Source organism: Magnolia sinica, chromosome 18, assembly GCF_029962835.1.
Source record: "Magnolia sinica isolate HGM2019 chromosome 18, MsV1, whole genome shotgun sequence".
Taxonomy (NCBI): domain Eukaryota; kingdom Viridiplantae; phylum Streptophyta; class Magnoliopsida; order Magnoliales; family Magnoliaceae; genus Magnolia; species Magnolia sinica.
This window is the reverse complement of record NC_080590.1, coordinates 19,000,919-19,014,599: the sequence shown is the minus strand read 5'-3', so window position 1 is coordinate 19,014,599 and position 13,681 is coordinate 19,000,919. Positions and strand designations below refer to the sequence as shown.

At 40.8% G+C, this 13,681-nt stretch overlaps 1 protein-coding gene across 1 annotated transcript; it reads left to right on the top strand.

Moving 5' to 3' along the window:
- Nucleotides 1–9,423: 9,423 nt before the first annotated feature.
- Nucleotides 9,424–10,273, top strand: LOC131233629 (BON1-associated protein 2-like). The gene has a single exon (XM_058230412.1). The coding sequence runs from the start codon at nucleotides 9,460–9,462 to the stop codon at nucleotides 9,931–9,933; it is 474 nt and encodes a 157-aa protein (XP_058086395.1). The 5' UTR covers nucleotides 9,424–9,459; the 3' UTR covers nucleotides 9,934–10,273.
- Nucleotides 10,274–13,681: the final 3,408 nt, after the last annotated feature.

Here is a 13,681-nt window from a genome sequence, read left to right as displayed (position 1 = left end):
CAATTAGTATTTTTTATCTAATTTTTTTTTTTAAAAAAAAAAAACTCAAGTTGCATGAAAGAGGAGAGTGGAACAGAGACGGGCCTTATATTTCCTAATTTCTATTCTTTTAGCAAAGAAAATCTTAGTGTTGGCATTTTTACACAACATAAAATACCTATTAACATGGGAAAAACAACGTAGCATGCATGAAATCACATCTTCCATCACATGCCGCGCGCCCTTTCTTGGTTTTGATCTTAAAACTCGGGCCAATTGAGCACTTAGGCCGGCCAAGCCATAATTACTTGGATCTTATTTGCATGGACACGGATTGCCTACTGATAGTCACTCGTGAGGTGGCTACTGACAGTGCTCTGTGGGCCCATCTTGCTGTATATGTCTTACCCATGCCATCCAGTCATTTTCCTAGACTATTTTATGGCATGGGCCCAAAAATGAGGTAGACCTAAATCTCATATGGACCATACCACAGGAAAGAGTGATGATTGAACACTCACCATTAAAAACTTCTTAGGGGCCACAAAACTTGTTATTTGTGTTTTCTATTCATCCAGGTGTGAGTGATCTATCAACAGGTTGGATGACAAATAAACATTACAGTGAACCCTTGGAAGTTTTTAACGGTGGGTATTCAATTTCACTGTTTTCTTGTGGTGTGGTCCACTCGAGATTTGGAACTCACTCATTTTTGGGTTCATGCTCTATAATGATCTAGAAAAGTAGATGGACAGCTTGGATAAAATACATATATATTACACGGGCCCACAGAGAACTGTCAGTAGCCACTTGGCTACTTACCCTGTCAGGAGGCAATCGGCGTCCTATTTGCATAACACATACACGCACACGTGCAGCCACCTACACACGTACATATGATACGATGTATAGAGCAAAAGTACCAACCTGTTGTTTAGTATAATGGTGAAGAACTTCCATCTTACTCATTATCGATCATTTAAGGTAGAATAACCATACAAGTACTTCTTTAAATGGTCACGGATAATGAGCTCCCTGTCCCACATCTCTTTGTTAGCCTATGCATATTGAATCCAATTTCAGGTTTTACAGGATAATCAAAAGAATTCTTCCCCTATAACAAATATTTATACATGCTTAAAGCACACTAACATTAATTATGGTATTATAATAAATTCAGTATCATGCCCGTGTCATCAAATGACAAGATCTATGCTGATTTTCTGGTGCACAACTCTAATACCATTTCCTATGGCATCGTCTTAATGTAATGTAGAAGTTAAGGTGATTTTTATGTTACGTGATGAAGATAAAGCATCGTGCCTGATGTAGGGGGTTGAACTTATCAAAGGTTCACTCAATAAGCTCTGGATTAACAAAAGTACCATTTTTGAGTAACCCAACGAGAGGGACTCTGCTCTTGTAAAATAGAAGGTTTGGGACAGGTGGAACTTAAGCCTTTGCATTTCAGGATTACTAAAGCCTTAGGATTTGGGTATCAGATGATCAATACGGTTTCATGAGATGGGCCTCACCATTGAATGGGATACCCAACATATCACTATTTCATTAGCTGTGTTTTTTATTTATTTTTATTTTCCATTGGACATGGATTGTTTAGGGCTTCTTTGGACAACGGTATTAAGCTGTATTAGATGTGGTTGTATTGCTGACTCTATTTCGTAATTTGATATGTCATATTTGGAAGGAGTCTGAGATGGGATTAAAATTAGCTTTTCAATCTTTGAAAAATAAGAAGTGAATTGAAAAGAATTACTAGAAATGTATTTCGAAATTTGTACAGCTTTTCAAATTCATCTAAAATTAAAATATACCAAGGCTGAAGCCCACTCGCACTCCGCGATGTGGATCCACATCTGCAAATTCTTCGGGTCCCATCATGATGTATAGGATATACCCGGACAATCCATCCATTTTTCAAGATCATATTAGAGAATAGGCTAAAAAATCAGGCAAATCTAAAGCTCAGATAGAAAACACCATGGAATGCAATAGGGACTGAACGCCAGTCACGTGAGGGAGCGGCTTAGATTTTCAACTCGTGTGCCAAAGTATAAGCGTGAGAAGCGAGTTTTAAGGAGCCTGCTCTCGTTCACGCCTTACATTTCAAAGCTGAATATTTCTGAAAGGAAAAGATGTACGATTGGTTGCAGCTGCCACGACAAGCCATGCCATCTTTCTTTCTCTGGCTGGATGATTCTTTTCAGCTGTCTAACTCGAAACTTGGGCCCATAGTCTAGCCTTGTAGGGTAGATCTCATTGCAGCAGCTCAGAATCTCAATACAGTACGCGTAGCTTGGTTACGAACCTATCCACATGATCGATGGTCTTCAAAATGACACGACGGTAGAATTTTTATTATTTTTTTTTAAAGAAGGAAGTAGCTGACATTCAAAGTTCAGTACAGAGAAGTGTAAAAAAATGAATGCTAGGATTTCTGAAATATGGGCAATAGCTTGCAGAGACCACTATTTGGACAGTCCCTGTTGATATAATTTGTGCCACGTGTACTGTGGAAAGAAGGTTCGTGTGAGCTATAAAGGTTGATATTTTCGTGAAAATGGCTGTCTCGGACGTTGCTTGGCTATTGACCCGAACCTCAACTAGCTATCCGCCATGTACCCCACCGTTGAAACCTTAGTAGGGAATGTATTGTCTATTCATTTTTCCATTTAATTTTATGAAATGAGCCCAAAAACAAGGCAAATCTAAAGTTTTGAATCACACTGAAAGGAACAGTGTCGAAAATGATGTCAGCCGTCGAAACCTTACTAGGGCATACAGTGATATTTATTGGTCATCGAACCTGTTGGTAAGTCACATAGGCCTAGATGAAGGGGAAACACAAATATAGCTTAATCCAAATCTTCTGTGGACCTTACAAAGTTTTCTATTGCAAGCATTCAATCAGAATTTTGAAAAGGGCCAGTCCAACGGCCCAGCCCTAAACAGTTAAAAATCCATCCAAGACAAACCTCAGGCTCAGCCCGTGGACAGCCGTGGTGCAGTCGACTTGAGCTTTCGATCTGTAGTTTTTGCCTTTTTGGTATCTTGCCCTTAAATAAGCTGATAAAATGGATGTACGGCGTGGATAAAGCTAAGACATTATGTTGGGTCCACGGAGCTTTGACAGAGCTAGCTGGCTGATGTTCGTCACCAGCCAAACCACGGGTGGACGTCCTCGCGGTTCTCACGCTGACAAGTTATATGTTTGTGGTGGGATCCGAGCCATTCACTTCATTGGAAATTGCATGGACATTAATAAATTCTACCAACTCAAATAAATTCGACCAAACTCAAATTTATGCTGAATGTGGACCCTTTTATCATATTTTCTAACAGACCATTTCTCTTAAACAGGTGCGGGTCACCTAAGTGGAGAATCAACCAAAATTTCAGGATGACACAATCTCAGCCTACCCCACCTGATGCAGGGCCCATCTGGTTAATACACGTCACGTTATCACTGGTTCCTTATCGAAAACACTAACGGAGGGAGCCTGTCCATAGAGCTAATTGTAGACCGTGATTGTGTAGAACACGTCTAATCAAAGCATGATTATTTAGCTTTGTAACGTGGGTGACCTTTAAATTTGAAGGGTTAAAATCGCCACAAAAAGACAATCAATGATCTGGATTAATTGAGCCAGGATTAGCCCAGCACCATTCTGAGTGCCTGTTTTTTTTTACGTAAAGGCGGTAGCCTGCGGCCCGTCTTCGCGCGAAAAATCAAAATTTGGCATTTTTGGTTGGTTCTGCCCGTCCACTCGCTCGCTAACATGTCAGCTCCGCTCGCACAAGCCTCACACATGATGTCATCCTTGCCATTAACCATGCCATGATCGATGCCATCATGCGCACCACCAATCGCCATCCATGACTCATGGGATGGTATGGTTCACACGAACCTAACTTTGCATTCAAGCCTGATGCTCGTGACGTATGAACCTACACCCGAAATGCCTATAAAAAGGTGTTCTCACCTTCAGAACAAAAGAGGGGGCAAGAGAGTGAAGAATGAGAGAGAGGGAGAGAGAGAGAGAGAGCCGACTAGAGAGACTCTGTTCTCTCGGTCTCTTCTATTCCTTCAATCTTTTCTAAGTATAATTCAACTTCAAAGCCAATGTTATATTTTCAATTTATCATTTTTCAACCTGTACATTTCAACCTCCTTTGTTTGAACACTTGAGGCAATAGGAATTGCTTTGACATCACATAAAGTATGCTATACACTCATTTCTCTTAAGGAAGTTTGAGGTCAAAATACGTGATTTAAATAAGTAATAAAAAAGTCCATGTTATTTTTATTTTTCCTATTTTCGTTGAAAAATCGTTTTCTACCTTTTTCATTTCATTTTCAGTTTATCTTTTACAATTTAGACATCTAAATCTTATATTTTATTGGAAGTTTCTTGAACTCCCTTTAAAAGTGTATAACTTAGCAAAGTGGAGACTATGTTTAACATAGGTAGTAAGAGGGTACCTAACCTCTTCCTTTTCCGTAATCGAGGTTCTTATCCGAAATCTATCAAAGAGTTATTTGAGAGAATTTTTTAGTTTTCCCAATCTCTAGGCGATTTTATGAATTCTTTCCAACTGTTGATTCTAAAACATTTTCTTTTGCTAGTGGTCAGTCAAATCAATAGATGGATACGAGTATGTTATATGAAGTATTACAAATAGTATGAGTATAATTATTAGTTTTGGATATGAACATCTTAGATATGGATTTCACCGGATCTAGATAGGATTTGGATCTTAACCTTCATACGCTATTTCCTTTATCAACCAAGCATATAAAACTATTAACTTTTTCTTCTCAACTCCCTTTGTGAGGTTTGAACATGGAGGTCTTAGATATGGGTTTTACTAGCTCTACATATACTTTAAATTTAAGCTTTGGACTTAAACCTTTACATGCTATTGTCTGTATCAATTAAGCATACAATATCATTCCTATATGTATATATATCCATTGTTCTACTCATGCAACCAATCAAATGATAGGATATGGACCCTTGGGAGACAACCCATGGGGTAAAAACCTTCCACCAGCATCCATAAATTGAAGACTAGTTGTGCATGGAACAACCGTGTAATCTAACCAATCAAACAGTCTAACCCGGACCCCAGGGGCAGCCCTCCTCCGGGGGCAGCCAACGGGAGGAAACCTCCTGCCAGTGTCCACAGATTGGAGGCTAGTTGTACACAGGGCAACCGTGCCTTTTAAAAAACTTTTCATCTAGTTTAGTTATTAAATATGGAGTTGGGTTGATTCGACTCATCAATTGAATCTCACTCAGCTGGCATCCAGTTGAGTTGAATCAAGTCTTCGGTCAACCCAGCTCAACTGGCTATCGAGTCAAGACACTCTCATCTGATTTAATTATCAAATATCGAGTTGACTCATCAGGTCAACCCAACTCAGATGGTATCGAGTTGAGTTGAATCAAGTCTCAAATCAACCAAACTCGATTGGCTATCTAGTCAAATCGAGTTTTGAACTACATATGCTGTAGATGCAATCCCAAGTGAAAAGGGTAAAAGTATCATTTCACTTTATAGAATTTTCAAAGTCCACTAACCAGCTCCCCACGCTCACCAATAGGATGCGTGGGACCCAGCACAACCCACATTCTATAATCAAGCCCGCCTCTCATCAAGTAAGCCACATATCTAATTTGAATGTAGAATATTGGTCGTCCAAATAGAGAATAGACTTCGATCAAAAACCACAGTATTTGGATGATCCAAACATATTAATCATAGATGGCCAGCCGTTGCTTTCATCCCATGTCCATGCTATATGTAGCATGTGTTTACTGTGATCCACGTCGCCGAGCCCGAAGGGTCACCACACGGGTGGACCATGGCTGGAAATTGGAAATGGGTGGTCAAAATGGCGTAGCCAGCTGGGTCCAATGGCCTATTTTAATCAAGCTTTGGACCGAGTAAAATGGCCCGTATCACTATCAGACTTTCAATTTCAGGACCAAGCCCAATCATTAAAGGCAGAAACGGGCTCACTCCTAGGCCTGAACCGGTCCTTAATAGAACAGTCTGAAAAACTTCATAAGCCCGATACATATATAATCTGGGCTGGTCCAATCCAGGGTCCTATATATTACAGATCTCAGCCCAACCAGTATCAAGCAGGAGCCCAGAAGTAAAAGGCATGCAAACGGGTCTGTGTTGGGTCCTAGAGCACCGGGTACGGATCTCTTCAGTTCCTGGATCGCTTTTGAGGACCCGGACGAGTCTGGGGACCCATATGATATCCATTTATAGTGTTTGGACACCTGGTTTCAAGCCGAGTCCAGGTTGGTTTGAAGTCGGGTCCTGATTAAATAACGCAATGATGTGGACGCCGATTGGCTGGGAAATCCTTTGGCCGGAAGTTATTGCACTCAGAAGCTAGGTGGGGCCCACCCTTAGGTTTGGGGGAAATCCACCTCAGCCATCCGTTTTGACATATCACGTTAGGACCTAACATGAGCTAAAAATAAGGCATATCTGATCAAGTGTGGTGCACCACAAGAAAGAGTGGGTAAGGAAATGCCGACCGTTGATCCTCTTTGGGGTCCAACGTAATGTTAATATGCCATCCAAACCCTTGATAAGGTCATGCATACTGAGATGAAGTGAAAACATGAAAATATTAGCCTGATCCAAAACTTCTGTGGCCCAACGGATGTTTCAAGATGGGCGGCATAGATATAAAACAGATACATCGTGGTGGGCCTCACAGCGCCTAGAACATCACGTACCACGGAGGTCGTGTCAGCAGGACGCGGATTGCGTCTACCCCTAATCCGTCCGGGCAGGGCTCTGTGGGGTCCTACTGTGCTGTAAGCGTTTTATCCAAGCCGTTTAACACTTTTATCAGATCCTTTTAAGATATCAACCAAAAAAAGAGGCAGGTCCAAGGATTGAGTAGACTACAAAGTGGGGATTGAACGTTCACCATTAAAAACTTCTTGGGAGCTGGAGAAGTTTCGGATCAGGTTAATATTGGTGTTTTCACACATCACGTTTGCCCTTAGAAAGGTTTCAATGATGGGTGTCATTATCAGTGCAGCTTCCTTTGCTGTGATCCGCTGGAGCTATGGACCAACATCATTTTTAGGATAATACCTTAAAATGATTTGAGAAAATCTACAAACGGTGGGGGATAAAATACTTACATCACTGTGGCCCCACAGAGTCCTGCCCGGGGTAGGACAAATCCGCGTCCGTGTCGGCAACACCATCTAATCCGCGACCGGTAATACCCCAGCCGCGTCGGTCGCGGATTAGATAATAGTGAGACTCGCTGCTGGAGTGAGGTCACCAAGTTCTGTGGATCTTACTGTGATGTATTTGTTGTATCCACGACAAATCGGAGATACTATTTTACGACATGAACCGGAGAACGAGGCAGATCCAAAGCTTTAGTAGACTCCACTATAGAAAACAGCTGAAGATTGGATCCTACAGTTGAAACCATCCTAAGTCCCATTATGATGTTTTTTCAAAATCCAACCTGCTCAAAAGTTAACAAAGAAGGGAAAAAACAAATATCAGTTCGATCTAAAACTTTTGTGGCCTTTACAAGTTTTTAATGGTGGTGTCACTCTCCCCACTGTTTTCTGTAATGGGGTCAATGGAGCTTTGGATGTGACTCATTCTTTGGATATTACCCTAAAATGATCTCTCCAGGTGGATTGACGGCGTGGATAGAAAACATACAACATGGTGGAGCCTCATAACTTGATGACGTCACACTTCAGTAGTAGTCTCGCCACTCAACCGGTCAGTAGCCAATTCGCGCCCAACCACGTCGGGCGCGGAATCGGTGGATCCACCGAGGTGGGCTCGGTAGGTTGATACCTGACTGTGGGACCCAAATTGATTTATTTTCCTTACATCCATGCCATCCATCCATTTTAAAAGATCCTTTTATTGCATGGTTCCAAAAATAAAGCAGATCCATGTCTCAAGTGGACCACACTACAGGAAATACAGCTGATTGACCATTCAAAACTTATCTTGGGCCACAAATTTTTTGGATCAAGATGATATTTGTATGTTCCCTCCATCGAAGTCTTTGCGACCTTATCAACAGGTTGAATGGAAAAGAAATATTCAAGTGGCCCCAAAACTTTTTTAATGGTGGGTATTTGATCACCACTGTTTCTTGTGCTGTTGTCAGCCTAAGATTTAAATCTTTTATTTTTTTTTGGATAATGTCTTAAAATGAGCTGTCAAAACTGATGGATGGCGTGGATGTAAGGCACGTAAATCAAGGGGAGCACAGTCAGGGATCCAACCGACATCGGTGGATCCGGGAACCACCGAAGCCGCACCCAGCCGCGTCTGGGCCGCGTGCAATCCGTGTGACGTGGTGTTGTCCCACGTACGTCCGCGTCCGCCAGCTGACTTGGTGCGGCCCCGGCCGGCCTCACCGAAGACGGTGCGAACTTACAGCGGGGCCCATTTTTATGTATGTATTTTATATCCACTCTGTCCATCCGTTTTTTTAGAATATTTTATTATATGATCCAAAAAATAAAGCACATGCAAGTCTCAGACGGACCACAAAATAAGAAACAGCGGTGATTGACTATTAAAACCTACTTATTGACTACAAATGTTTTGGATCAATCTGATATTTGTTTTCCCCCTTCATCCAGATTTATTAGACCTTATCAATAGGTTGGATGAAAAATAAAATATTACAGAAACATTACCGTGGGCCCTAAGAAGTTTTTAGTGGTGGATTGTACAACCACCACTGTTTCTCATAGTATGTTCCACTTGAAATTTAGACCTACTTCATTTTTGGGATCATACCATAAAATAATATTATAAAACGGATTGACGGCGTGGATATACAATTAATACATTATGATGGGCCCCACCGTATGGGCTGCACCGTCTTGGGTGATGCCGGAGCCGCACCAACCTTTCCTATCGACAATCACCCTCCGGAACGGAGAAATTACCTCGATCGCTTTAATAGCTTTGGACACCGTTGTCTTAATCAACACCATTTGGCTCGTCCATCGGTTCCAAGAAGTTCCAGTTTATCTTAACATAGTCCGCGGGTACACGAATCCACCAAAACGTTGATGAGGTTTGTGGGCAGTGGGCACCGCTGCCATCAGGAATGGCATCCGGGCCGTGCATCATGCGACTCCCATCCCCAGCATTCAGCTGATCTAACCCTACGGGATTCCTGGCCACAATAACAGGGTAGTGCGCGGACTATCGTCACCGCAGGCGCGGACTATCGTCACCGCAGATGCCGTTGTGGTTACAACTTTCTAGAAACGCGGATTAGCCGCGATCCTAGATCTAACCGTGTTCCACTTACGAAAGTACGTCGTCTCTTCTACACTCGTTCTCATCACATCCCATCCATCATAAATCTAACCGTGTTCCACTTACGAACACACACCCCCACCCACCCAAGGAAACATGGAGAAAGGTCGCTCTATTGAGATCACAGCCATCTCTGCTGAGGGCCTACGAATTGCCAACCGTCCCATCAAGAAGAACGCTTTCATGATCGTCCGAACCGACTCCCAGAACTACCGATCGACCAGCATCGATCGCGATGGCGGAAGCTACCCCTTGTGGAATGAGAAGTTCCAACTGGCATTGCCGCCTAATGCTCGGTCGATCACTGTCGAGGTACATTGCAAGAGGATCACCGGATTGAAGAAAGTTGGGAGCGTGAATATTCCCATATCGGATATCATAGAAGACTACGTTCCAGCTTGTCAGATTCACTTCCTTAGTTACCGATTGCTAGAACGAGATGGAGGGCCGACCGGCATCGTCAATTTGTCGATTAGGATGGTGGGCCCGGAATACATCCAACAGCCGAAGCCACCGTTGGTGGGGGAGAAGTGTTCTGATGGGATTGCAATTGGGATTCCTCTGCCTTAACGGTTACAGAAGTTAGTTACTACATTTTGGTTGCAAGAGATATTTTGAGCTATTTCAGATCTTCCTTTCCTTCTATTAGGTCCTGCAATCCCCATTAATGGGCCATGGCATGAAAATTGCACCTTGATGAGGATCCTTTCCATCCGATTGGTGGCGCTGTCATTGAAAAAATAGAGAAAGCCCAAAAATCCAGTGATCGAACGGTTGGGATTATCGCTCTAATTTTTGCATCCGAGCCCGTTGCGTTGGGGCCTTGTTTTATGTTCCTAAAGAGTGTCCACTAAATATTTGTACTCCAAGCCATGAAATTTTCTGTACCAATTCACGAATCTGTTATACATATTGACTGGCCACTTAGATTACATTTCTAACGTTTATTTTATTTACAAATTTGTGGATACGCTTGCTTGCTTGAGAAAACTCTGGATTAAAAAGAAAAAACAGAGCAACACTTTGCCGGTGTATACAGTGAATCGTGCGGTGTGTAGACTGAGTGGGCACTGTGTGATTTTCGCGTAATCTTCATCTTCCCTGACAATTATAAACCTTTGATGTTGCTGACTGGAGTCCAAGATACACCTGTTTGGACAAGATTTGACGGTATTAAATTAATAGTGCAAAGAGTAGCCATGTGGCATGCATGATATCTTCATGGCATGCCTCAAATATAAGGAAGAAAACTTTTTAATGAGCAAATCCTCAAGAAGTCGTGGCATTCGGGTATTCTTTGAATAAGGATGAGAAATCGTTAAGGATACATTAACATCGATGCACATTCAATGACTTGTTATTGTGATAAGAATGCATTTGGTTGATAGTATGTGAGGTCACCATGTAAGCATCAGTTATTTCCATGACATTGTTCTGGGGCTTATAAATAGTAAATGACAGTTTAAAGTAAGGGATCCAGCATCAATTCAAAACCCTACAACATATCAAAATAATCAATCATTCTAGCACAATGCTACTTATCTAGTCCTCCATAATACTTACCATCATCTCCACCACTTATTAGTGTGGATTTTGTCCATCCTTACTCTTAGCCAGATGGACTTAATTGTAACTCATAGCTTTAATTCTCTTCTATTTGTGCATATGTCTCGAATCTAAAGGAACATCGTAGTCCTAGGAATTGTCCACCTATGCTTATACGCTAGGTGAATAATAGTTTATAATGAAAATTGCGCGTGATAGGGCTACGGGCTATGCGAGTGAAAGCTTGGTGGAGCAAATGAATGAATAATTATATCCTCGAATAGAGGTAAATAAGACTAATTAAAATTATGCCTATTAAATCATAATTGCCAAACTAAATTAATTCGCCAATTTAAACAAGTAAAGCAACTAACACTTAAGCTTTCAAGTCATAGTGAGTTCAATCATATAGAATACATGAGATATGCTAATAAAACAACTAGTTTATAAAGATAGTGAGCTTATGTGTGCATTATAAGTTAAGTACCTAGCATACAATCTAATTCGAGCATTCAAATGATTTAATTAATCAAATAAATAATGATAGAGATGTACGTAATTCACAATCGCAAATATAAGCATTTGTAGTGATTCGGTTTTTCTACTTTAATCCCGATGGACACAATCTTCTTGACTGTACTGATATTCACTATCAGATGTTTTTAATAGGTTCACCTCCAACCTTTACAACTCTACAAAAGGACCTAAATACTACACAAGAATATAATATACATTTCTACCGGAGGCTCACTCGGATACTTAGTTGGTTTTCTATCGGCCAACCGACAACTTTGGTCCTAGTCTAAGAACCTATGCTTATTCTTACCGAAGGCTTCCACAGAAACTAATACGTATGCACATGTGTTCAGTGAACTCAACCACATATAAGAGCCTATGTTCTATACAAGAACCTAAGTTGTATATAAGAATCTATTCGAGTTTGAGTTGCATACTCACATACGCTTAATTTTACATAATGAAAACTATATATGAACTTACACTTGACGACTTACTTGTCGGATTGAGCCCCCTTTTTAGCACATTCTTGAATTGCTTATTCAAATCTCCCATATGCTTGAATTTGCTACCCTTTTGCTCTACCAATCATTGATACTGATGCTTGTCAGTGCTTTGGTTCTAAGATCAAACAACTTTATACAATATTCTATTGAGGTGACCAAGGTGATGGGATGTTAGTTGAATCTCATACAACACATGAAAAGATTGTAATACCAAGGGATTCACCTAAATAGGTTCCTAAATTTAGAAGCCTGTTAGTTCAAAGGAGCTATTAAATTCAAGAAGCTTTCATAAAGCCTTGCACATGTAATGAGTGGTTCAACTTATTGATGTCGCAGGAGGTTCATTGATGAATCAAATATTGGATTATCCAGATTCGGTTTCGTACCTATTTTCAGGTGAATTTTCGAAAGCTGGTGTGATTCTGAACTATCCTACAATATGTCTACTGGTACAGGGAAATTTACAGAGCCTCCTAGTATATTGCAACTTGAACGAATAAGATTAGCTTGTTTCAGTGCCTAGTTAGACTTTCATTTGGGGAAACGGGAATGTTCATTTCTTATGATGCATAATTTTCGTACAGGTTGATAAACTTGCTCTTGTTTCTCCTAGAACATTACTACTCTTCATCGTGATTATTTTAATCTTGTAAGTGTCATGATTTCCTTACAACATAACTTATAGAAGATTTATTTTGACCTCAATGATTGAATGTGTAACTGCCCATCTCCAGTATATAGTAGGTAATTTTTAACATTAATATTCTTCTACTTAATGCTAGAAATGCTTTATTACACTCTTGCTTTTATATGATGCTGTTTGTTTTTTTTTTTTTTGGCTGCAGTGCCCTCTTAGTAAGGTATGTTCTTGAGAACTGTAGAGAAATGAATTTCTTCAATACCTAGATCGGGCAGTTTCTTCTAGTTTTTGCAGGCAGTACAAAAGAGTAATAAAGAGGCAAGATGCTGCTCAGGCTGTAGCTTTAGTTTGTTAGTTTCAAGCAAGTTATGGCTTTTTGTACACTTGGCATTGACATATATAAAGAAACCAGGGGAAAAAATTTGAAGGCAATTGAACAGTAATCATCTGTTGCATCCTTGGAATTCAGATCAATCACCATTTTACTTTTTCTTTTTTCTTTTTTATTTATCAATTGCATAGTTAAGATTTCTTGATTAGTGTGATCTTAAACCTATGATCCATGCACAATATTTTGCATACTTTGCATGGTCTGGATGGACATAATAGTAGGCCACGTGAATCACAACCATTTCAAAATGGTGGAGAACCATCACAGGAGTAGCCCATTAGTTACTTGTATGCGTGCTTACAAAAGCTCACTGACCACTTTCTCTCTCTTCTTTCTTTCTTTCTTTTCTACTTGTTTTTTTTTTTTTTGGTTTTTTTGTTTTTGTAATCCAACCAAACCTAACACTAGATGTCTCCAAATCGGTCGATTAGATTGTAATCCAAACAAACCCAACACCCGGTGTCACTCCTGCTGCCACTCCCGGTGTTGAACCTACTACCACTGCTGGACCAAGGGAGGGAGGGAGCCTGAAGCCAGGCCTTCCTCTCGCATGACACCCACCTAGCTGGATCAATTCTTGCGTGACACGTTGGGGTCACACCCACTTCGTAGGTTCCGTGGTCTCACCCAAGTCACGCCATATAAAATTCTTATATTGGACTAATTTTATATATACTCGTAACCATTTCACTCTTTTCATTGGCCGGAGGAATTTGGGGG